Source organism: Anthonomus grandis, chromosome 1 (assembly GCF_022605725.1).
Source record: "Anthonomus grandis grandis chromosome 1, icAntGran1.3, whole genome shotgun sequence".
NCBI lineage: Eukaryota > Metazoa > Arthropoda > Insecta > Coleoptera > Curculionidae > Anthonomus > Anthonomus grandis.
Window position 1 is genome coordinate 54,554,551 of NC_065546.1, and position 19,009 is coordinate 54,573,559.

At 32.7% G+C, this 19,009-nt stretch overlaps 1 protein-coding gene across 1 annotated transcript; it reads right to left on the minus strand.

Moving 5' to 3' along the window:
• Positions 1-4,585: 4,585 nt before the first annotated feature.
• LOC126741980 (caspase-1-like) lies at positions 4,586-18,789 on the minus strand. Its single transcript, XM_050448488.1, has 6 exons — positions 18,390-18,789; positions 17,958-18,208; positions 7,952-8,101; positions 7,728-7,895; positions 5,471-5,708; positions 4,586-5,187 (listed from the first exon to the last, which is right to left on the minus strand). Exons 1-6 carry the CDS (start codon positions 18,545-18,547, stop codon positions 5,103-5,105), a joined length of 1,050 nt encoding a protein of 349 aa, XP_050304445.1. The 5' UTR covers positions 18,548-18,789; the 3' UTR covers positions 4,586-5,102.
• Between the last annotated feature and the right edge of the window lie 220 nt (positions 18,790-19,009).

The following is a 19,009-nucleotide window of genomic DNA, read 5'->3' on the forward strand; positions in this document are numbered from 1 at the left end:
AAGACAAAAGGCACGTCACTACGAGAAACGGTACAGGTGAAGTTAGATAAAAGAAGATCCAATACTCTGTTATTATAGTTTAAGATGTGATTGCACTGAATAAGATTAAAAGTGTTAGCAAAATTATTCATAGCAATAGACTTTTGACTGCCATGATTATCTGTACATGAGTTAATAGAGACATCAGACACGTAAAAATCGCCTACTATTATTACATTATGGTTAAGCTTTGATATTAACCCTTTCACTGCTAAGTTAGCTTTTTACGCCGTGCCGGCCGTGCGGCACTTTCTAGCCCGAAACGCATATCTACGTTCGGAGCAGCGTGTGGCTAATTTAAATTAGTATTTTTTTATTTATTTATATATTATATTTATTTTACCAGCTTGTAGAACTCGCCAAAAGAAGTTGAGTTACTCTCACTGAAATACTCAACTTTGAAAACACCCTGGTATAAGTTAAAAATTTGTAAAACATCTTTTTAATTTTTTTTTGCTAGGGAATAAAAAAAACATATTCCATGCAAAAAATTTATAATAACAAAAACTCAAATTTATAAACAAAATAAACAACTAAACAAAAAATATACATTCTGCGAGGTTAGAAAAACCATCAAATAAAACAAAGTAAAAAAACTTTATAAATTCCTATGATATTTTACAAAAGTCTATTTAAGTCTAAGTAATATTTGCAGGAACGGTATCTTTCGAAACAAATCAAAAGGCAAACCGGCACATCGCATAGTACACACATGTAACGCGTATCGCTTCTTTTTCCATGTTTTGAACACTCAATGCATTTTCTTTGTGCAAATTTTTTGGCAGCGGTTGCGGGAATCATGGAAACAAAATGACGCTCAGTTAGTCGTAAAGGGTTATCTCCATCTGCTGACCTTCTTCCACTTCTGCTGTGGAAGATGATGTGCTTCTAAAATCTGCTTCATGAGCTGCCCTTGAAAATCTAGCAGAGAAATGTTTTTACCGGTTACCATTTTGTAAACAGCATGTGAGTTCAATAAACTTAAGTCCAGTTAATGAAAAAAAAGTTTTTTGTACCACTTTACGGTTTTACGACGCATTCTACCGAACTTAGTAACATATCGCTGCGATCTACCGCTCCCATATTTTCATTGTAGTTTAGTACATATACTGGTTTCCTTATTTCTTCTTTTGTGGTTCTGTTTACTTTTCCAGAATCCTTCATGTCACTGTTGTGAAAAGTCGAAAGCATTCGAACTTCTCGTTTGTCCTTCCACTTTAGAGCTAAAAGCCGATCCGTCGACATATATTCAATTTCTCCTGACTTTAGGTTTTTAGACAGATTCGGTAAATTTCTCCTATTTTTCCTGACGGTTCCACATGCGTTTGTCTTATTTTTATGTAAATAGGTAAACAATGCGGGACTTGTATACCAGTTGTCTACGTACAACGAATGACCTTTGCTCAAATATCGCTCAAGAAAAGTTAGAACAATATTACCAGATATTCCAATATCCTTGTCAAGATATTCATTTTTTTTTATTTCTGTTGCAGCTCCGACATAAATAATAAAGTCTAAAACGTACCCCGTTTCACAGTCACATATAAGACGAAATTTTATTCCAAACCGATGTCATTTGGAAGGTATGTATTGCTTGAAAAATACCCGTCCCTTGAACAGCAGCAAGCTTTCGTCTATGCATAAGTTTTGAAACGGATATAAGGTTTTAGTAAATACATCCCTCAAATGGTCAATGATGTATCTTAGTTTCCATAAAACGTCATTCTCCGGTTTTTTGTTATTATCTGTAAAATGTAACATTCGAAGAAGCAAAAGGAATCTATCCCTGGGCATTATTTGCGAAAAAATAGGAGTGGCTAAAAGTTTGTCATTCGTCCAATAACTATTCATTGAATTTTTTTTCACTTGCGACATAAGAAAATTTGTTGCTATAAAGCAGTAAATTTCGCTGGAATCGGTATTTTCCAACGATTTACCCTCGAACTTTTGGATAACTCTGTATTTTCTGTAACGAATATGGAGTAAAGGTTTGTTTGATCCGCGACGTATTGGGTTACATTTTCATCAAAAAATATTTTGAAACAATCCAGTGCCGTACTAGACATGTCTAACTGGGGAATCTGACAGCCAGACGTACTGTTATCATGGGCGAAGTTAGAGCCTCAAAAATGGGGGGGCTAAAGCCCCCATCCAGGGGCAGAGTTACACAAAGAGGTGAGGGGGTGGCCATCAAAGAAATGTCCGCCGGAGGTAACAAATTTTTTGGTGGGCACCTTCATTTTCACTTATAAGTCGTTAAAATTATTAAAAAAAAAGAATAGTCTTAAACAGCTTCTATTCTAATTTGCTGTACTATATACATAATATCATGAATTTCTTTTACTTTTATTTTCATATTAGGCATCCAAGGAACACATTTCTGAATTTTATTGCAATATCCATAATGTATGAACTATTCTGTATATGTATTGGAGTATATTGAATACACAGCAAAAGTCAAAAGTCGCTAGTTTTTTAAAAAAAATTAAACTTTCAAGAAAAATTTCAAAGTTCAAAATAATATCATTTTAATATCTAATTGTCGGACTTAATTAATTTAGACAAAGTTAAACACGACGTTTCGGTTGGTAAGTATCTCCAACCATTATTATATTAAAATCTTATATTAAGTGTAAACTAACAGTTTACACATATGGTATTCAGTTTTTATGGTAACGGTTGGAGATACTTACCAACCAAAACGTCGTGTTTAACTTTGTTTAAATTAATGACAATGCAAATTCGACAATTAGATATTACTTCTCCATTGTCTGCCACCTTCAAAACCAATATCATTTTAATAAAACGCAATAATTCTTCAAAAATAGCAAAAGCAAAATTTATTAAAAATGTCCTTAAATGAAATGAAATCCAATAAAATTATCTTATAACTACTCTAATAAAACTTTTCGATTTCCTTTTTTTAAAAACTCTTTTAAAATTTCATCTGGCGACAATGACTTTGTTAGACCACTTTCAATACTAAGAGTGGTTAGTGCTAAAGAATTAAATCGATCCTGACCCATCGTTGACCTAAACCAATTTTTAATTCTTCTCATTGAGAAAGAGCGTTCGCAGGACGCTAAAGAAATTGGCAAAACTAATGCTATTTGCATAAGGGTATATGCATTTGGAAAAGTCTCTTTTCTTAATACATCTTTAATATCAGAAATGGTAATGTTGTGGCTCTGGCTTTTATTTATGCAATTCCCAATAACGGTCATTTCAGCTTTTAATAGCTCCCTATCGATTAAAAAGGTATCTCAGATTTAGCTAATTTCTGACTTTCGAAAGAAAATCTTATTTTTAGATGATTTATTATATTATCGAGAGACCTATAATAAATTGAAATTAGCCAAAACTTTTGTGCCTCATTTTTTATCAAAGGTGAATTTAAGAACGTTTCTTCGTGTACTGCGGAAGTGGAAGCTTCAACCACATATTCTTTAAGTCTTATACTTTCTGTTTTTTTACTTTTTAAACAATTTTTTTGGGGGGGCTAATTTCATTTTAAAGGGGGCTAAGCCCCCCCCTAACTTCGCCCATGACTGTTATCAAAATTATGTACTACAGGAGACAGATCAGATGATTTCCAAATGTAATCTGATTTAAATTTTTTAGTGGGTACAACCAGATCTTCTTCCGACTCGGAATCAGATGAGGATATAATACTCGGTAAATTATCTTCTTCCACGTAATTTTGCTTACTTGAAGTACTTGGACCAGCAGTAGGTTCACTGTCGTCTAAGCAGCCATAATCGCCTGAATTGCTGACGACATCATCATCTTCACTTTCGCTGTTAGCCAGAATTTGATACAACTCATCGTCTGTATAAAATTTTGGTTTAAATGGCATTTTGAAACAGCAAAACAATAACCTCCCTTCAATAATTCAATCAGCATAGTCGATAGCAAGATCGAGACGGTTCGCACAAGTTGAAAAGTAACCCCACCCCCCACTGAAATATTTCGGCGCGTGGATGGCTCTAGGCGGTTCCAATGCGTCTTTAAATATCACCATTTTTAATCGTGTTTATACGGCCAGAGCCGCTTGTCGTTAAATAATTTCTTTGACGCAACCGTATCAATCAGGAGCAATTTTATGCATACCGTATATATACGCCTGGAGCAGTTAAAGGGTTAAAAGTGTAAACTGATTCAGAAATTGCTCGAAAATTTCAGATGTGATGTACAAAACAATCATGTAAAATATCTGTAACTTAATAGTAAATTTAAGGATGGAAGACAAATTTCTGGCACTACAATTTCTATATATCTAAGTAAGTACTGATGATTTCCTGGCTAAAGCCGAAGAAAGAGATAATTTTTGGCCCTCAGTAGTACACCCCACAGGTTCATCTGGAGATGTTTCGGTCAAGCTGCTACCAGAGAGTTTCTCTGACATTTAATTAATGTTCATCACACTTAATGTTCATAGAAATGGTAAAAAGAAGTCCCAGCATTAATTTAAACCATAAAACAACCAGAGTTATGAACCTGGGTAACCCAAAATACTAAATCTACATAAAAACTGAAACAACAGTGACACTGTATAAATTATTTATTCCGCAATATAATAAAAATATAAAGAGAGACCAAAAATATACATAATTTAAACTTATTGCATACCATAGGAAAAATTGCATCCATTATTCTACATTTAAAGAGAACTTCCTAACATGAGCAACAAAATAATACCTAAATATAAACCTACGTAAAATATATAAATAACACTACTAACCCTATTATATAATGATATAAATAGCAAACACCTAGAGTTAAATTGTCAAAAATATAAATAAATGACAGATTTGGGTATTTTGGAATGTTGGCTTAAAATGCAAATTGGTTCATAAAAGTTTAAAATTCTTATACTCTGTAGAGTCTGTCATTCATCAGGTATTTTGATACATTTAGCCCTAAATGTAAAAAAAGCTTTCTTAAAATTAAAAGTATGTAAATCGACAATCAACATTTTCATTAAGACACATTTGAAAGACAATGGCACGATATAATTATATTTATAAAAAAATACAATCCGGATCGCGATCACAATCTACAATCTACTTTTTACTGGAGAAAAATGCTGTAAAGGCATTTTTCGATTTGTCTCCCTCTTTCTCTACCTTATTATTATCCAACATGGTGCTGGAAATATAAAAGAGAAAGTTTCTTCTTAGAATTAATGGCAGTTTTAAGGTTATTGATTTGTTAAGGAATTGAGGTGTTAGTAACACAACGAACATACCACAGATCGGACTGAAATTAGCTTCTCACAATAACCAACGACGGCAAAAAGAAAAACTTCTCGGTCCACCTAATTTGTTATTAAAATAGGAAAAAATTCAACAAAATAGTGCCCTCCCTCTAAAGTCTCCCACCACTACTACCACTACTACTACTACAACTAGCGCTAGAACTAGAAGCATACCCTGCCACTGAAGTAAATTGAACGAATCTGGTGAGCATGCTCATGATGCAAGGAATTTGTTTTTGCCGGTGCATCGACTGGTTATCGGGGACGTTACTCTCGAAATCCAGGGCGACGCGTTGGGAAACGAACGTCAATATCGTCAGTAAGTCGCTGTGGTGGGCTCGATGACGTAATTCTTCGCATAACGCTTGAATGAACCAGGAACCTTTAGTCGTGTTACGCCAAGAGTAGTAACCTGAAAAACTTTTTTGTTTAGATTTGACATTATACAGAGTGTCATTGAAATAATAAAATAAAATATCTTTTATTAACAAAAATGTCAAAAAAGGTAATAGATCCGCAGAGCGGTTCTTAACAATTATCAATAAAGATTTAGCCATTAGGCAATAACAAATAAAATATCCACTTTCCTAGCCAGAAAGTGCATAAATTATGAACCTTTCCAAGCTAGATATATTGTTCAAATATACTGACAAAATTTAAAATACATGACATTATTTAAAAGCTTTGAGCACAGTTTAAAAATTTAAAAAAAAATTACGTATTACAAAATTACTATAGACTGACTCATCACAGCTTACCACTCCTGATCAAATCTTTTAGTTTCTTTTTAAAACAGTGACAGCTTAATGTTTCAAGATACTCAGGTATTTTGTTATATAAACTGGCTGCCTGATATATGAAACACGACTTGACTAACTCTTTATTATGCCTAGGAATATTCAAACTATTTTTTCCTGTGATATTTACTTCATGGCATTCACCGCGAAGCTTACAAAATTCTGCTAAATATATAATATATATATATAATAATATATATATATATAAATATCTAAATATATATATAAAAAACGAATTTTTTGAAATTCCAACGATAAGGGGTGTTAGCGATATGATAAATATCGCATAGCGGCATAAAACTGATTAATAAATACGACTGAAAAAGTGCCTTTGTATTATTATTTATATTTTGGTAGACTAACAACAAGGCGGGTCCATGCGAGACTGATACCCGAGAGGTGACTCGACTCAGTCTTACCGCTCGCTCTGCATCTAACGAACCATTTTTAAGATTATTTGTGTCTTGGTTTTATAATAATGATATTATATTAATCGCGCCCCTTGACCTCAAGAAAAACGGCGTGGCAATTGTGGGTTGCATGTACTATCAATGAGGCGTGGCTTCGGATTTTATTTTTGTGTATTGTGGGTTGCATTTACTATTATTGGAGACCTTCTTCGACTTTTCTTTTATTTTCACGCGAGCAACGCCGCGGGCATTCAGCTAGTATTTTGTATATTATACCTGTCCCCATTTTTGCATGCTACAAAGCGTTAAGAGGTACCTATACAAAAGGATTTAAAGTATTAAATTAGTATTTAATCTCTTTCAAAATAAAGGCATTTAATCCATGAAAATTAAATTAATAAACATTATAAGTACGACTAAGAAACCTATGAACAACTACAAAATGTAGCCAAACAGAACAGAATTTCCCAGTTTATTACTCTATACATTTCTGAAATAGAGTATAATAGGTAATCATAAAATGTGTTCAAGAAAAAACAATATAACAGGCATAATAACTAAATAGGTTTACAATATTATTTGACAATAATTTTTAAAAATGACAAGAAGGCATATCAAAGAGATCGACATCCAGACCAAGTTATACCAAGAACATGCTCTGTATAAAGGCTCATTCTTTGCTAAATTTGTTAAGATATCACCAAAAGAAGTTGGATGTGAAAAATTGACCATTCAAACCTATATTTACCAAAACTTCTTTCATGGTTGAGTGGATTTATGTCACACCAATTATACATCAAAATATTTCCCCAGAAATTCCCTAACCACGCCTAAAAAAATTATTAAAATATATCAAGTAGTAATTCTCAAGGATATACTTAAAATCCCATGAAAAACACAGCAATTTTTCTAATTTGGATTTTCCAAATGTATCAGTAAAATGCTGATTAATATTCAAATAATTAGCGTATTCTAATACGCAAATGCACAACCGCAAAGTGTTGAGATTATTATATGAATAATTCCCTACCTTTCTGCTAAAAATAATTTAATACCGTACTGATTAACGAAATTAATATTGTTGCCCAATATAATGTATAGGTGTATCTTATCAAACAAAAGCCAATTATCATGTATCTGTTCGAACTAATTATATGAATACACAAAAAAAACCTTGTCATTAATAATAATTGTTTAATAAAGTTTTTACGAGAGCTTTCTTACCTTTAACAGTAGAATACACAATCAAAAAGTCAGCCTGAGCAGGTATTTTATAACTGTTATGATGTACTTCCCCATCAGTTTCAGTTCTGCCTAAATTCGACCTTAAATTCACGCCCCCGTCCAGTTTATCCCCTTGGCAAGCTTGTAAGAAAAACATTTTTGGTTTTCCTATAATAAAAATTTTTTAATGAGCCTCTTGAGGTTGAAATAAAGGCCGCCCATACCTGCTAGACTGGGACATTGATCTGCCGTAAATCTGGACCAAAGCGATTCCGGCTTATAAGCGGTATCCTTGGCATAAATTATTCCCAATTCCCCATGGGAAAGTACCGCCACAAAAAGGCAGTCATGGTTTGAATGATTCATGTCGGCAACTGGAAATATGAATGAAGTCATCTATGAAGTGTTCACTATAATGTTGTGAAGAAATTATGAAAATATCTTTATTAGATTAGAAGTTATAAGAAATAATGCCCAAATGTGTTGGATCATTGGTTGCTAAAACTGGGTTCTAACTCAGCAGGTATCCACAAAAATGGTTCAAAAATGAAATTATTTGTTAAAACACGATTTTTCTTTTAATAAAATTCTGCATTTATAAGCTGTATCTACACTGGTGGCCAAAAGTAGATTGACAACTACTTATTTTTGAAATTTGTTTATATCACGGTTTAGGAAATGATAAATTAGGTGGGACAGTACCTGATTAAAAAACAACGGAGCCTATTTGTAATGTTTAATTATATTTAAACTATTTATTCGTAATACCCAATTTTATATAAAAAAAAAATAAAAAACGAAACAATTTTCAAGTGGCCAAAATTAAATTGACAAATTCAAAGCTTACTAAAATAAAATTAAGTATAGAAAATTTAATTTTATTCAATAATGCGTTGCATAGCCTCTATTTCTTCTCACTTCCACCAACCTTTTGGGCATTGACCTAATTAAATTGTCAATATAGGACGTGTCAATGGATATCCAGCATGCCTTCAAAGCTTCAAAAAGTTCATGTTTATTTTTGAAATTTTTACATCGGATGTGACGATCAATGTAATCTCAAATGTTCTCGATCAGATTTGGGTCCGTTAACTGTGACGGCCATTTGATAACATTAATTTTTTCTTGGGTCAACCATTGCTTAACGACCTTGGATGCGTGTTTCGGATCGTTATCATGTTGAAAGTAGTAGTGGTTGAGTGGCATAACTTCATCAGCGTAAGGTACCATAACATCCTGCAGTATGTCTTTATACATAAAACGATCCATCGTGCCTTCTATCAAGTGTAGTGGACCCATCCCATAGCCCGAAAAAACCCCCTACACCATGCATCACGGAACCACCTCCATGCTTGACTGTGGACACTGTATATTTGGGATTATACCTTTGGTTCACAGGACGCCTAACATATCTTTTGCCATCCGAATTAATCAAATTGAACTTTGATTCATCACTAAAAATAACCTTTTTCCATTCGGAGACTGTCCAGTGACTATGTTCTCGAGCAAAGCTCAATCGCGCCCGTACGTTTTTTAAACTTAGCAGTGGTTTCTTTGCAGGGCGTCTTGTTTTTAAATCACTATATTGAAGTCTCCTTCTAATGGTACGACAACTAACTGAACCCACACCTTCTTCTTCCAAATGCAGCTTGATTTCTATTGAAGTTGCGAATGGGTCAAGTTTTGCTTTTTTCAAAATTAATTTGTCAACACGACTAGTGGTCTTCTTTGGTCGGCCAGTTTTTTTAGAGGAACAACACTTCCACGGAGATTAAAACTTTTTATTATTTGACTTACTGTTGCCCTCAGAAGAGAAAATTTTCGAGCAATATCTGCCTGTTTAACCCTTTCCGGTAATCGTCATTTATTCGCATCTTAATATCGATCGATAAAGTTATACCACGTGGCATTGTCAATGTTTTTCAAAACTAATAGTAAGGAAAGTCAAATCAACAGAAACCAACGCATAAAACTCAGAGACTGAATAAACATGTTGTTTGTCAATCCAATTTTGGCCACCTAGCAGTCAAACAAAATTATTGGAATTTTGTTGGATTTTTTATTGGAAAAAATGCAAGCAATAAAAATCTATGGAATTTATTTCTTCAAACAATGTTGTTTACATTCCTAAACACTAATAAGCTCAACCGGGTTTTCCTTTCCTTCAGATAAAATATATCCATAAAAATGGAATTTGTCAATGTACTTTTGGCCACCAGTTTATATGCTATAAAAGAATTATAAAAATATCTTTATTAGCTTGGGAAAAAGATATAGGGAAAAATGTCCAAGAACAATAAAAATTTAAAGTAGTATCTAATTTATTACAAAAACCCAAATCTGGTCAGCCTTGAACTTTGGCAGATAAAACTGGTTCCAATTCAGCAAGTATGAGACCCACAAAAATGGTTCATATATGAAACAATTCATTAAAAAGGATTTTTCTTTTAAAAAAATTGGCATTTGTATAATCTATAGAATCTCAGAATCTGCTCTATATGATGTAAAAGAATTATAAAAATATCTTTAATAGCTTGAAAGTAGCAGGAAAAAATGTTCCAGGACAGTTAAAATATCCAAGTATAAGTATCAAATTTATTCCAAAAATCCCAAATAGTCAACCTTGAACCTCGGCAGATAAAACTGGTTCTAGCTCAGCGGGTATCCACAAAAATGGTTCATACATACAATACCGGCCAAAAGTGAAGAAACATTTACAAATTTAACAATAACATTTTAATATACAAGATATTATTTTACATTTTTAGTAGAAAATATTTAGCTCTATTTTTGCAGCATAAAAACACAACCTTCTTGTTTGTATTTACCTTATCAGTTGATCAAAAAATTATTTATGCTATTTTATGCGGACAAAAGTGAATAAACATTCCAAACAAATCTTATTTGGTATTTAAAGTGATTCTTTATCATTAGTTTGATCTTAACGTTGAGTGTCAAACTGTTATATACGATTTGTGCAAAATGCCTCGCGGAATAGATCTGAGTATTGATCTCCGAAAATTAATTGTTTCAAAATTTCAAGCTGGTGTCAAACAAAGTGAAATTGCTAGACAAATTAATCGTAATAGATCCGTAGTTTCAAAAACTATTGCTGCTTTTAAAAAATATAATAGTGTGACTACCCGTCCATGGTATGGACGGCCCAGGAAAACGAATAAAGTTATCGAGAGAAAAATAAAAATGTTGGCAACAGAACATCCCTTTATGCCCGCCACAGAAATTTATAATGAAATACCTGGGGTTTCGGTATCTGTGCGTACTATTCGTCGTCGTTTGACTGAATTTGGACTTTATAGCCGTCGTCCAGCCAAAAAATCATTCATTTTTAAAAAGAATAGATTGGCTAGACTCCAATTTGCACAGGAACATCTTGATTGGACAACCCAAAAGTGGAAAACGGTTCTATTTTCTGATGAAAGTAAGTTCTGCCTATTCGGATCTGATGGAATGAAATGGGTTCGTCGTCCTGCCAATACTAGACTTAATCCAAAGTACACCACGGCAACTTTGAAACATGGAGGAGGCAATATCATGGTTTGGGGTTGCTTTTCCGGATCAGGAGTAGGACCATTAAGAAAAGTTGAAGGAAAAATGGACAGATTTTCAATTTTTAAGAATTCTTCAGGATCATATGCTTCCATACGCAGAAGAAAATATGCCGCTTCGATGGTCGTTTCAGCAGGATAACGATCCGAAGCATACCGCAAAAGTAGTAAAGAAATGGTTTGAAGACAACAATGTGCCCCTTATGAAATGGCCCGCACAGATGTCAAGTATGAAAAGTCCGGATCTAAACCCGATAGAAAACCTATGGGACCATTTATATAGGAAAATCAGACAAAAAAATAAAGATAAATTTAGAAACCAGGATGATTTGTTAACAGCTCTTCAAGAGGAGTGGAATTCCATTTCAGCAGATTATATTGACAGCCTAATGAACTCTATGCGAAGTCTTTTGCTACACATTATTAGTCTTTGTATGTACAACTAACTAATACACTGTGTATAAAAAATAAATAAAAATAGTGTTTCTCCACTTTTGTCCGGTATTATCAAAATATGTTCAATAGCTTGGAAGATATAGGGAAAAATGTCAAGAATAATAAAAATTTAAAGTAGTATCTAATTTATTCCAAAAACCCCACATCTGGTCAGCCTTGAACTGAACTTGAACTTTGGCAGATAAAACTGGTTCTAATTCAGCAAGTATGAGACCCACAAAAATGGTACATATGTGAAATTACTCGTTAAAAAAACGATTTTTATCGTATTAAAAACTCCTCTGCTCCAAAATATTTTAAAATATAAAATCAAAAAAAAAATATGTTGAAAAAATGAACCTGATACCAAAAGTGATCTAGTTAATTCAATTATTATGTAGGATTAACTTTTTTGCATGTAAATATACGGCTTCAACAGCTTGCGAGATATAGGGAAAAACATCCAAACAGAAATTATTACCATTACAGAAAATGATATGTTGATTTTAATGTTAAATGGTATTTGCTCATCATTCGATATTTAAAAAAAATTTATACATTTACACAGCAATAGTTTAGTGATGACAAGCCCTTACATGTATCCAAACCATAATGTAATTTATAATAGCAATAAGGCTCTCTATAGAATATTTCACGCAAATAATATTAATCTAAATAGAAATTTAGAGTCTAATCATGCCAGCAACTTTGGATCAGATTTGGCATCATTACTGTATACCCATATTTTAAAACATTTCAAATGTAGCATTTCATCAAAAAATGTGTCCACAATAAAACCAATTAATTAACCTGGACGTCTAGATACTGACTGTGATAGGGATTCTTTTTTATAGATAAATACACAGAAGATGAAGCTCACTCACATTCTATAAATAACATTGAAAATAAGCATGCGAAAAGTTTCAGTAGTTTTATTTTAAATATACAGTCTCTAAGAAATAAAATGAACGAGCTTCATCTTTTACTTGATTCATGTGATTTTCCTGATATTGTATTACTAACTGAGCACTGGTTAAAGCCTAACGAATGTTTCTTAATATCTGATTATATTCCTATATCAATTTTTTGTCGGCAACACTCCATACATGGAGGAACAGCTATTTTAGTTAAACAAACAATTGAACTCAAAAAACTCTTTTTTCTCTTTTTATCTTAGAAACAGCTACTCTTATTCATAAATGTCCTAAACCTCCCTCTAACACTGGTCATATGACTCGCCAGGTTAACGATTTTCCCTTACCAATCCCTACATCCTCCCTCACCAAGAACTCACTTATATACCTTAGCAAAAAAATTTACAACCATGTTCCTCTATGTATCAGACAAATTTTAGAAGTTAAGAGATTCAAAAAGGAATTAAAATCACTTTTATTATCCAGGGCATATTATAGCCTTGACGATTTTTTTAATGATACCTTTTAACCTGTGCTCTGACATCATTTTAGTGTTTTAGTTTTGTTTCCTGTTAAATAATTTAATTTACTTCCTCTAAATTCTGTTTTATTGACAGCTTTACTTATTTTTTAATCAAATTTATCAAAAAGATGCTTTATTTTTTCAATCTGTTTTGTTATAATTAATTATGTGTGTAAATTTTATGGCAAAATGTTTTAGATGTTATGTTTGTTTGAAATTTAAAGTGGTTTCTTTGTTTTTCTAATAAACGAAAATGGCCCAAGTCCAAAATTATAATTTAAAAAGAGAAGGCAAATTGCCTATGTCCATTTAAAAATGTAGCAAAAAAAAAATATATATATACATATATATATACCGTAAACAATAACCTTATTAAAAACACGCAATGTTAAAACATAATCAAATTTTATTTTTTTCTTATTAAAATAACAATTGACAAAGTTTTTAGGCTTTCCTGAAAAACTGTTATTTTGTGAGTTAGGCAATTTGCATCTTAGGACGACGATATGCCATTTTTAGTTATTTTATTTCAAAAGATACTTCATAAAAATAATTAACAAACTATAAAAATTTCAACAAATTCGGTAAACACATTTTTAGAAATTAATAAAAAATTTAAAAAAAGTTTAACACCCCATATCTCGAAAACGTTGCGCGTCTCAGGATATGTATTTATATGAACTTTTTTACTTAACAAATTACAAGGAAACAGTTAAATTAAAGTCATCACAAGGTATAGGGAAAAATTTATAAAAACAATAGAAGAAATATCCAAAAAAAAAAAAGTATCCAATTTGTTCCAAAAACTCCAAATCTGGTCAACCTTGAACATTGGCAGATAAAACTGGATCTAGCTCAACAAGTATCAGACTCACAAAAATGGTTCATATAGGGTGGTTTAGCTAGTAAGCCGGCCCCCACTAATAGTCGGCCACTTAAGTGGTTTTTTAATAATAACTTAAGTTTGTGGATAAATAAAAACAAAACTCTTCTTTACCAAACAATTTCGTTTGGTAAAGAAGAGTTATTATTACTTATTGAAACTAGTGAAAGTTGCAAGGTCAGAGTTTAAAAATTGTATTTTATTCATTTGTGGGTGTTTAGAAGCTGTTTTAATACTATAAAGGTAAGTGCAAACTTTAAAACATCTTATTTTTTATGCAAAAAGCACATTTTATATTTTTTTGAGATTATTTTAAGGTGGCTGGGTATTGGAATAATAACTGGACCATATTGCTAATAGTCGGCCGTGGCGGCCGACGACTAGCGCTAAAACCTTTTTTTATTTTTCTCTTTTTTGTTTTTATGGAAATTAGTATATATTTTTCTTTGTTGGCTATGTTTAGATTAATCTCAAGTGATATATTGCACTAGTGGTCGGCCGGGGTTAAATTAAGGTACAAAAAAGGTATTAACACTTTAATTTGTTGGCCGGCTACTAGAAGAGTATCTAAATAAAGGTTTTGCTAGTAGACGGCCACCAACATTTTTTTCAGTTTTTCTTCCCATTTTAGACTAAAAATTGCCTTTTTTTGCTATTCCAGACGCATGCCTAATCAACCAAAGAGAAAGATACACGCTTACTCAGAGGAACGTCTGAAAAAAGCAGTAGATGCAGTAAAAAATGGCGCTAAAATAAGGCAAGCATGCCGTGAATATGGAGTTCGGCGGGCAATAGTACAGGGCCGGATTAAGGGACGCGTTGCTGAGGAAACTAGGAAGATGGGACCCGACCCCTATTTATCTTTAGAAAATGAGAAACAAACAGTTGACTGGTTAATTCAGTTGGCTAAGTGTGGCTTTCCTCTTAAAAAGCAGGAAGTTCTTGATACTGTGCAAAAAATAGTTCTCGAAGAAAACATCAAGACTCCATTTAAAGATGGCAGGCCAGGGCAAAGATGGTACTCATCATTTCTTCAAAGGTATCTTCAAATTTCGGCCCGAGCTGCTGAGTCAATCGATAAATCACGGGCAAAATTAACTGAAGAATATATCAAATCCTGGTTTCGTAAGTTAGAAGAATTTTTGGAAAGTATTGGTGCTGCTAATATTTTATCTTCTGCATCAAGAATTTTTAACGCGGATGAGAGCGGGTATAGTTTATGTCCAAAAACTGGTAGGGTGCTTGGACTAAAAGGGTTAAAAAATTTGTACGAAGTAAAAAGGGGCAATGAGAAAGAAAACCTTACTGTCCTTGTGACTATCTCTGCGGATGGCCGTATTTGTCCTGTGTGCGTAGTTTATCCGTATAAAAAGCCTCCAAGAGCTATTGTGGAAAGTTTGCCGGATGACTGGATTCTCGGCAATTCGGAATCTGGGTGGATGAGATCCGAGGTATTCATTGATTTCGTAAAAAATGGACTTAATTAATGGTTGTCAAATGAAAAAATTCAAACACCTATTTTATTTCTTGTAGATGGACATCGATCTCACATGTCAATCGAACTGAGCAAATTTTGTGATCATAACGATATTATATTATATTCATTACCCCCAAATGCAACCCATTTAATGCAGCCAGCCGATGTCGCAGTATTTAAACCCTTAAAAGAATACTGGCGGCAAGCTGTAAGACATTGGCAAAATGAAAATGTAAACGAATGTTTAACTAAGTTTGATTTTGCACCAGTTTTTAAAATTGCTGTGGAAAACCCAAATCTACCTGAACATATAAGAAAAGGATTTCGGCGCTGTGGACTATTTCCCTTTGACTGTAATGCCGTAGATATATGTTCAGAACGCTTTAGAAAATATCCAACCGACTGATCCAGAGATTAATACAACACAAATTTTATCTTCAGAAGACTTCCAGACTACTTACAAAGTTTTAAGCAGTCTAAAAAATGAAATGGTCCACAAGGTTAATGATATAGATTTATTAGTACAGAATTTAAAAATGTATGAGAAGAAAAAGTTTGATGTAGACAGTAATTTGAATGAATTGAAGTTAATGCTGATGGAATCCTGTCATTAGTTAGAACAAATAAAATTAATATTATAAGCGTTGATATTATTCCGCAACCAGAAGTCGAACAAGCTCAAATAATATTTGAAGATCCCGGTGAAGATAATAGACCAAATTATGACAGCATAAATGATATGGAAAATGTTTCTCTTTTGGATATTCAGGAGACAGATAAAGGTGGAAATATAGAAAAACCTATAATTATTGAAGTAGAAGTTACTATCGAAGCAAATACAACAATATTAACTGAAATTAGTGCAATAGAAAAAGACAATGAGACAATTAGCTTTAACCAAAAATCCAATATTGAAACAATTCAGGATGTATCTGTTGATCAAAATAATTATACTAAAGATGTAAAAGAGGAAACTGATAAAGTTTTAAAAAGTATTGACGCCGTCAGCGAGAAAACAAAAACGTTATCTACAAGTACAATTAATAAATACTTGGAAATTCCAAAGCCAATAGAAAAAACCAAGTGCAAAAGCTGGACCTTCAACAAGCACAATATCATCAAAAGCTTGGAGAGATTATTATATTGCCAAAGATAACGAAAAGATAGAGAAAGAAAACATAAGAAAAAGAGAAGAAATAGAAAAACGAAAATTGGAAAAAGTGACAACAAATACAAAGAAGGTAAAGTCAAAAGATGAAAATGGGAAACAGAAAAATTTAATTAAAAGAAAAGTCAAATGTGCACTCTGTTTGGATGAACTAGAAAGCGATGCGGAAGAAGAAGGGGAGAAGAATGTAGGATGTGATAATTGCCCTAGGTGGTTTCATCTTAATTGTACCAAAATGTCTGGGGAGAAATACGATTTGGTGACTGATATGGATTTTTTTTGTGATTTTTGTGATGAATAGTTCCTAATAATTTTGTTATTAATTTTTTACCCGATTAGTCAAAAGTAATTCTTATGATTAATTTTTTTTTCATGTAAGAACCTTCCTATTTTTATATAAGAATTCTACTTGTTTTTTTAATTAACATTTTATTTGCTTTTGTTTTATTTAAATTTATATCAAATATAAATTTATAATACTTATTTTATTTGTTTTCTATAAAATATGAGTATAAATATTTTATATTAATTTAAGTTTAATTTTGTATTTTTTTCTCATAAAATTTCTTTTAAAACATTTTGTGTTATTGTTCTATTTTTTACGAAAAGCATCCAATTAAAGTGGTTTGGAATTGTTGCAGTAATCTTAGAAGTCCGAACCTGAAGTAAATTGCCTTAATTTATAGGCGGCCGACTACTAGGATATCCATGGCCGGCAACTAGGATATGGATGGCCAACTACTAGAAAAAAGCATATTTTTAATATAAACACTTACAAAAAAAATATGACTTTATTGGAGTATTTTGTTTCCTTAGTACGTAAAAAGTCCATGATTTCTGCTTATTTACTAATTTAAAATTATCACCTTAAGTTGGAAATCACCTGAGTAATGTATAAATCAAATTGATTGTGATCAAAAACGGCCAACTACTAGCAAAGTCATCCTATATGAAATTTTTAATTTAACATTTTTTAAAAAGTGATTTTCCTTTTAATAAAAGTTGCAACCCAAAAAAACTTTGTGATGTGAAAAAATCTACTTGGTACCAAAAATTCATCTAGTTCATCCAATTGTCTATCTAGGATCAACTTTTTTATATATGATTAATCTACAGTATCAAAATAAAAAAAAATCTAAATATCTGTAGTACCTTATATCTATCTTCCTTTATAATGAAAAATGTCTAAAACTATAAACAAATTGAGATCTCACTTGATAAAATGCATTTAATTGAATATTACCATATTTATAAAAGCACAAACCTTGTTTAATTTTAGCATCCAATTCAGCATAAGTCAAATTATGATAAGCCTCCACATCAAACCCAAGGCATTTCAGACAGTTCTCCAGGTTGCTACAGTCTTCATTAGTGCCAGAACGGGATTTCAAGCTGCCACATGAGAACACTTCGTGGTTAAAAATTAGGGCTTTGCCCCTGTGCTTGTGGTCCATTTTATAGTGGGTGGCATATTTGGCTACTGGCATTTGGGCTGTTACCTCTCCAGGACGCTCACTATAAAAAACGTATTGAATTATTAAAACACTCTGTATATAATTTCTTGAATAAACAGTTTTGGGCCATAAAAATACACACTTAGCATTTTGGCCATATTGTTCAGTTTTCCAAGCCACTGTGCAGGAAATCTGACACAAACACAAAGAGAATCAAGTGGAAAAACATCAATGGGACTTACCCAGGTCTACCGAGAGCATCACCTTCGTCGTTATGCGATGGAATTTTCTTGGTACCATCGTGGCTCTCGAATCCGTTACCATTGAGGCACATATCTTCGGCGTCATGGTAGACTTCTTCCTTTCTTCCATTTCCTACCTGATCCTCTCCATTATCCATGGCGGGAAGCCGATTTGTAGACAAAATCTTAGAAAATCTGTGGCGGTACGACCTCCCGTAGACGCGAATATAAAACGTAAGACGCCAAAGTTACAATTTATAAATAAAATACCCCACAATGCAATACACACGCTACAAGTAATCGCGTTATCCCGTTCTTTGTTTATTATAACTGTCTTTGTTCAGCTCAAGTGTCCGGGCATCTTTTGTTTCTCTTTATTATCTTTAGTCTTATTTAAATTTGATTGGTCGAGCGGGAGACAAGGACGAAGGACGTAAATAATATGGTTGACAGTAACCAGATGAAAGGTCGATATTTGGTCGTTTCCCTGGCTTATTAATTGAAATTAATGCGATATTTTTTAAAGTAATTTTTCAGTTTTTGGTTATTAAACGCGAATTTGCAACTAGAAATTGAGTTTTAAGAGACTCCTAAGGGAAACCCATACTTAAACTCTTCTC

Excerpts from the sequence above, each read along its gene's own strand:
- LOC126741980 (XM_050448488.1), bottom strand. The coding sequence starts at position 18,547 with ATGGATAATGGAGAGGATCAGGTAGGAAATGGAAGAAAGGAAGAAGTC. Across the intron at positions 5,709-7,727 it reads TGTGTATTCTACTGTTAAAG|GTTACTACTCTTGGCGTAAC; the intron begins GTAAGAAAGCTC and ends AAAGTTTTTCAG. Across the intron at positions 5,188-5,470 it reads CAATTTACTTCAGTGGCAGG|CACCATGTTGGATAATAATA; the intron begins GTATGCTTCTAG and ends TTATATTTCCAG.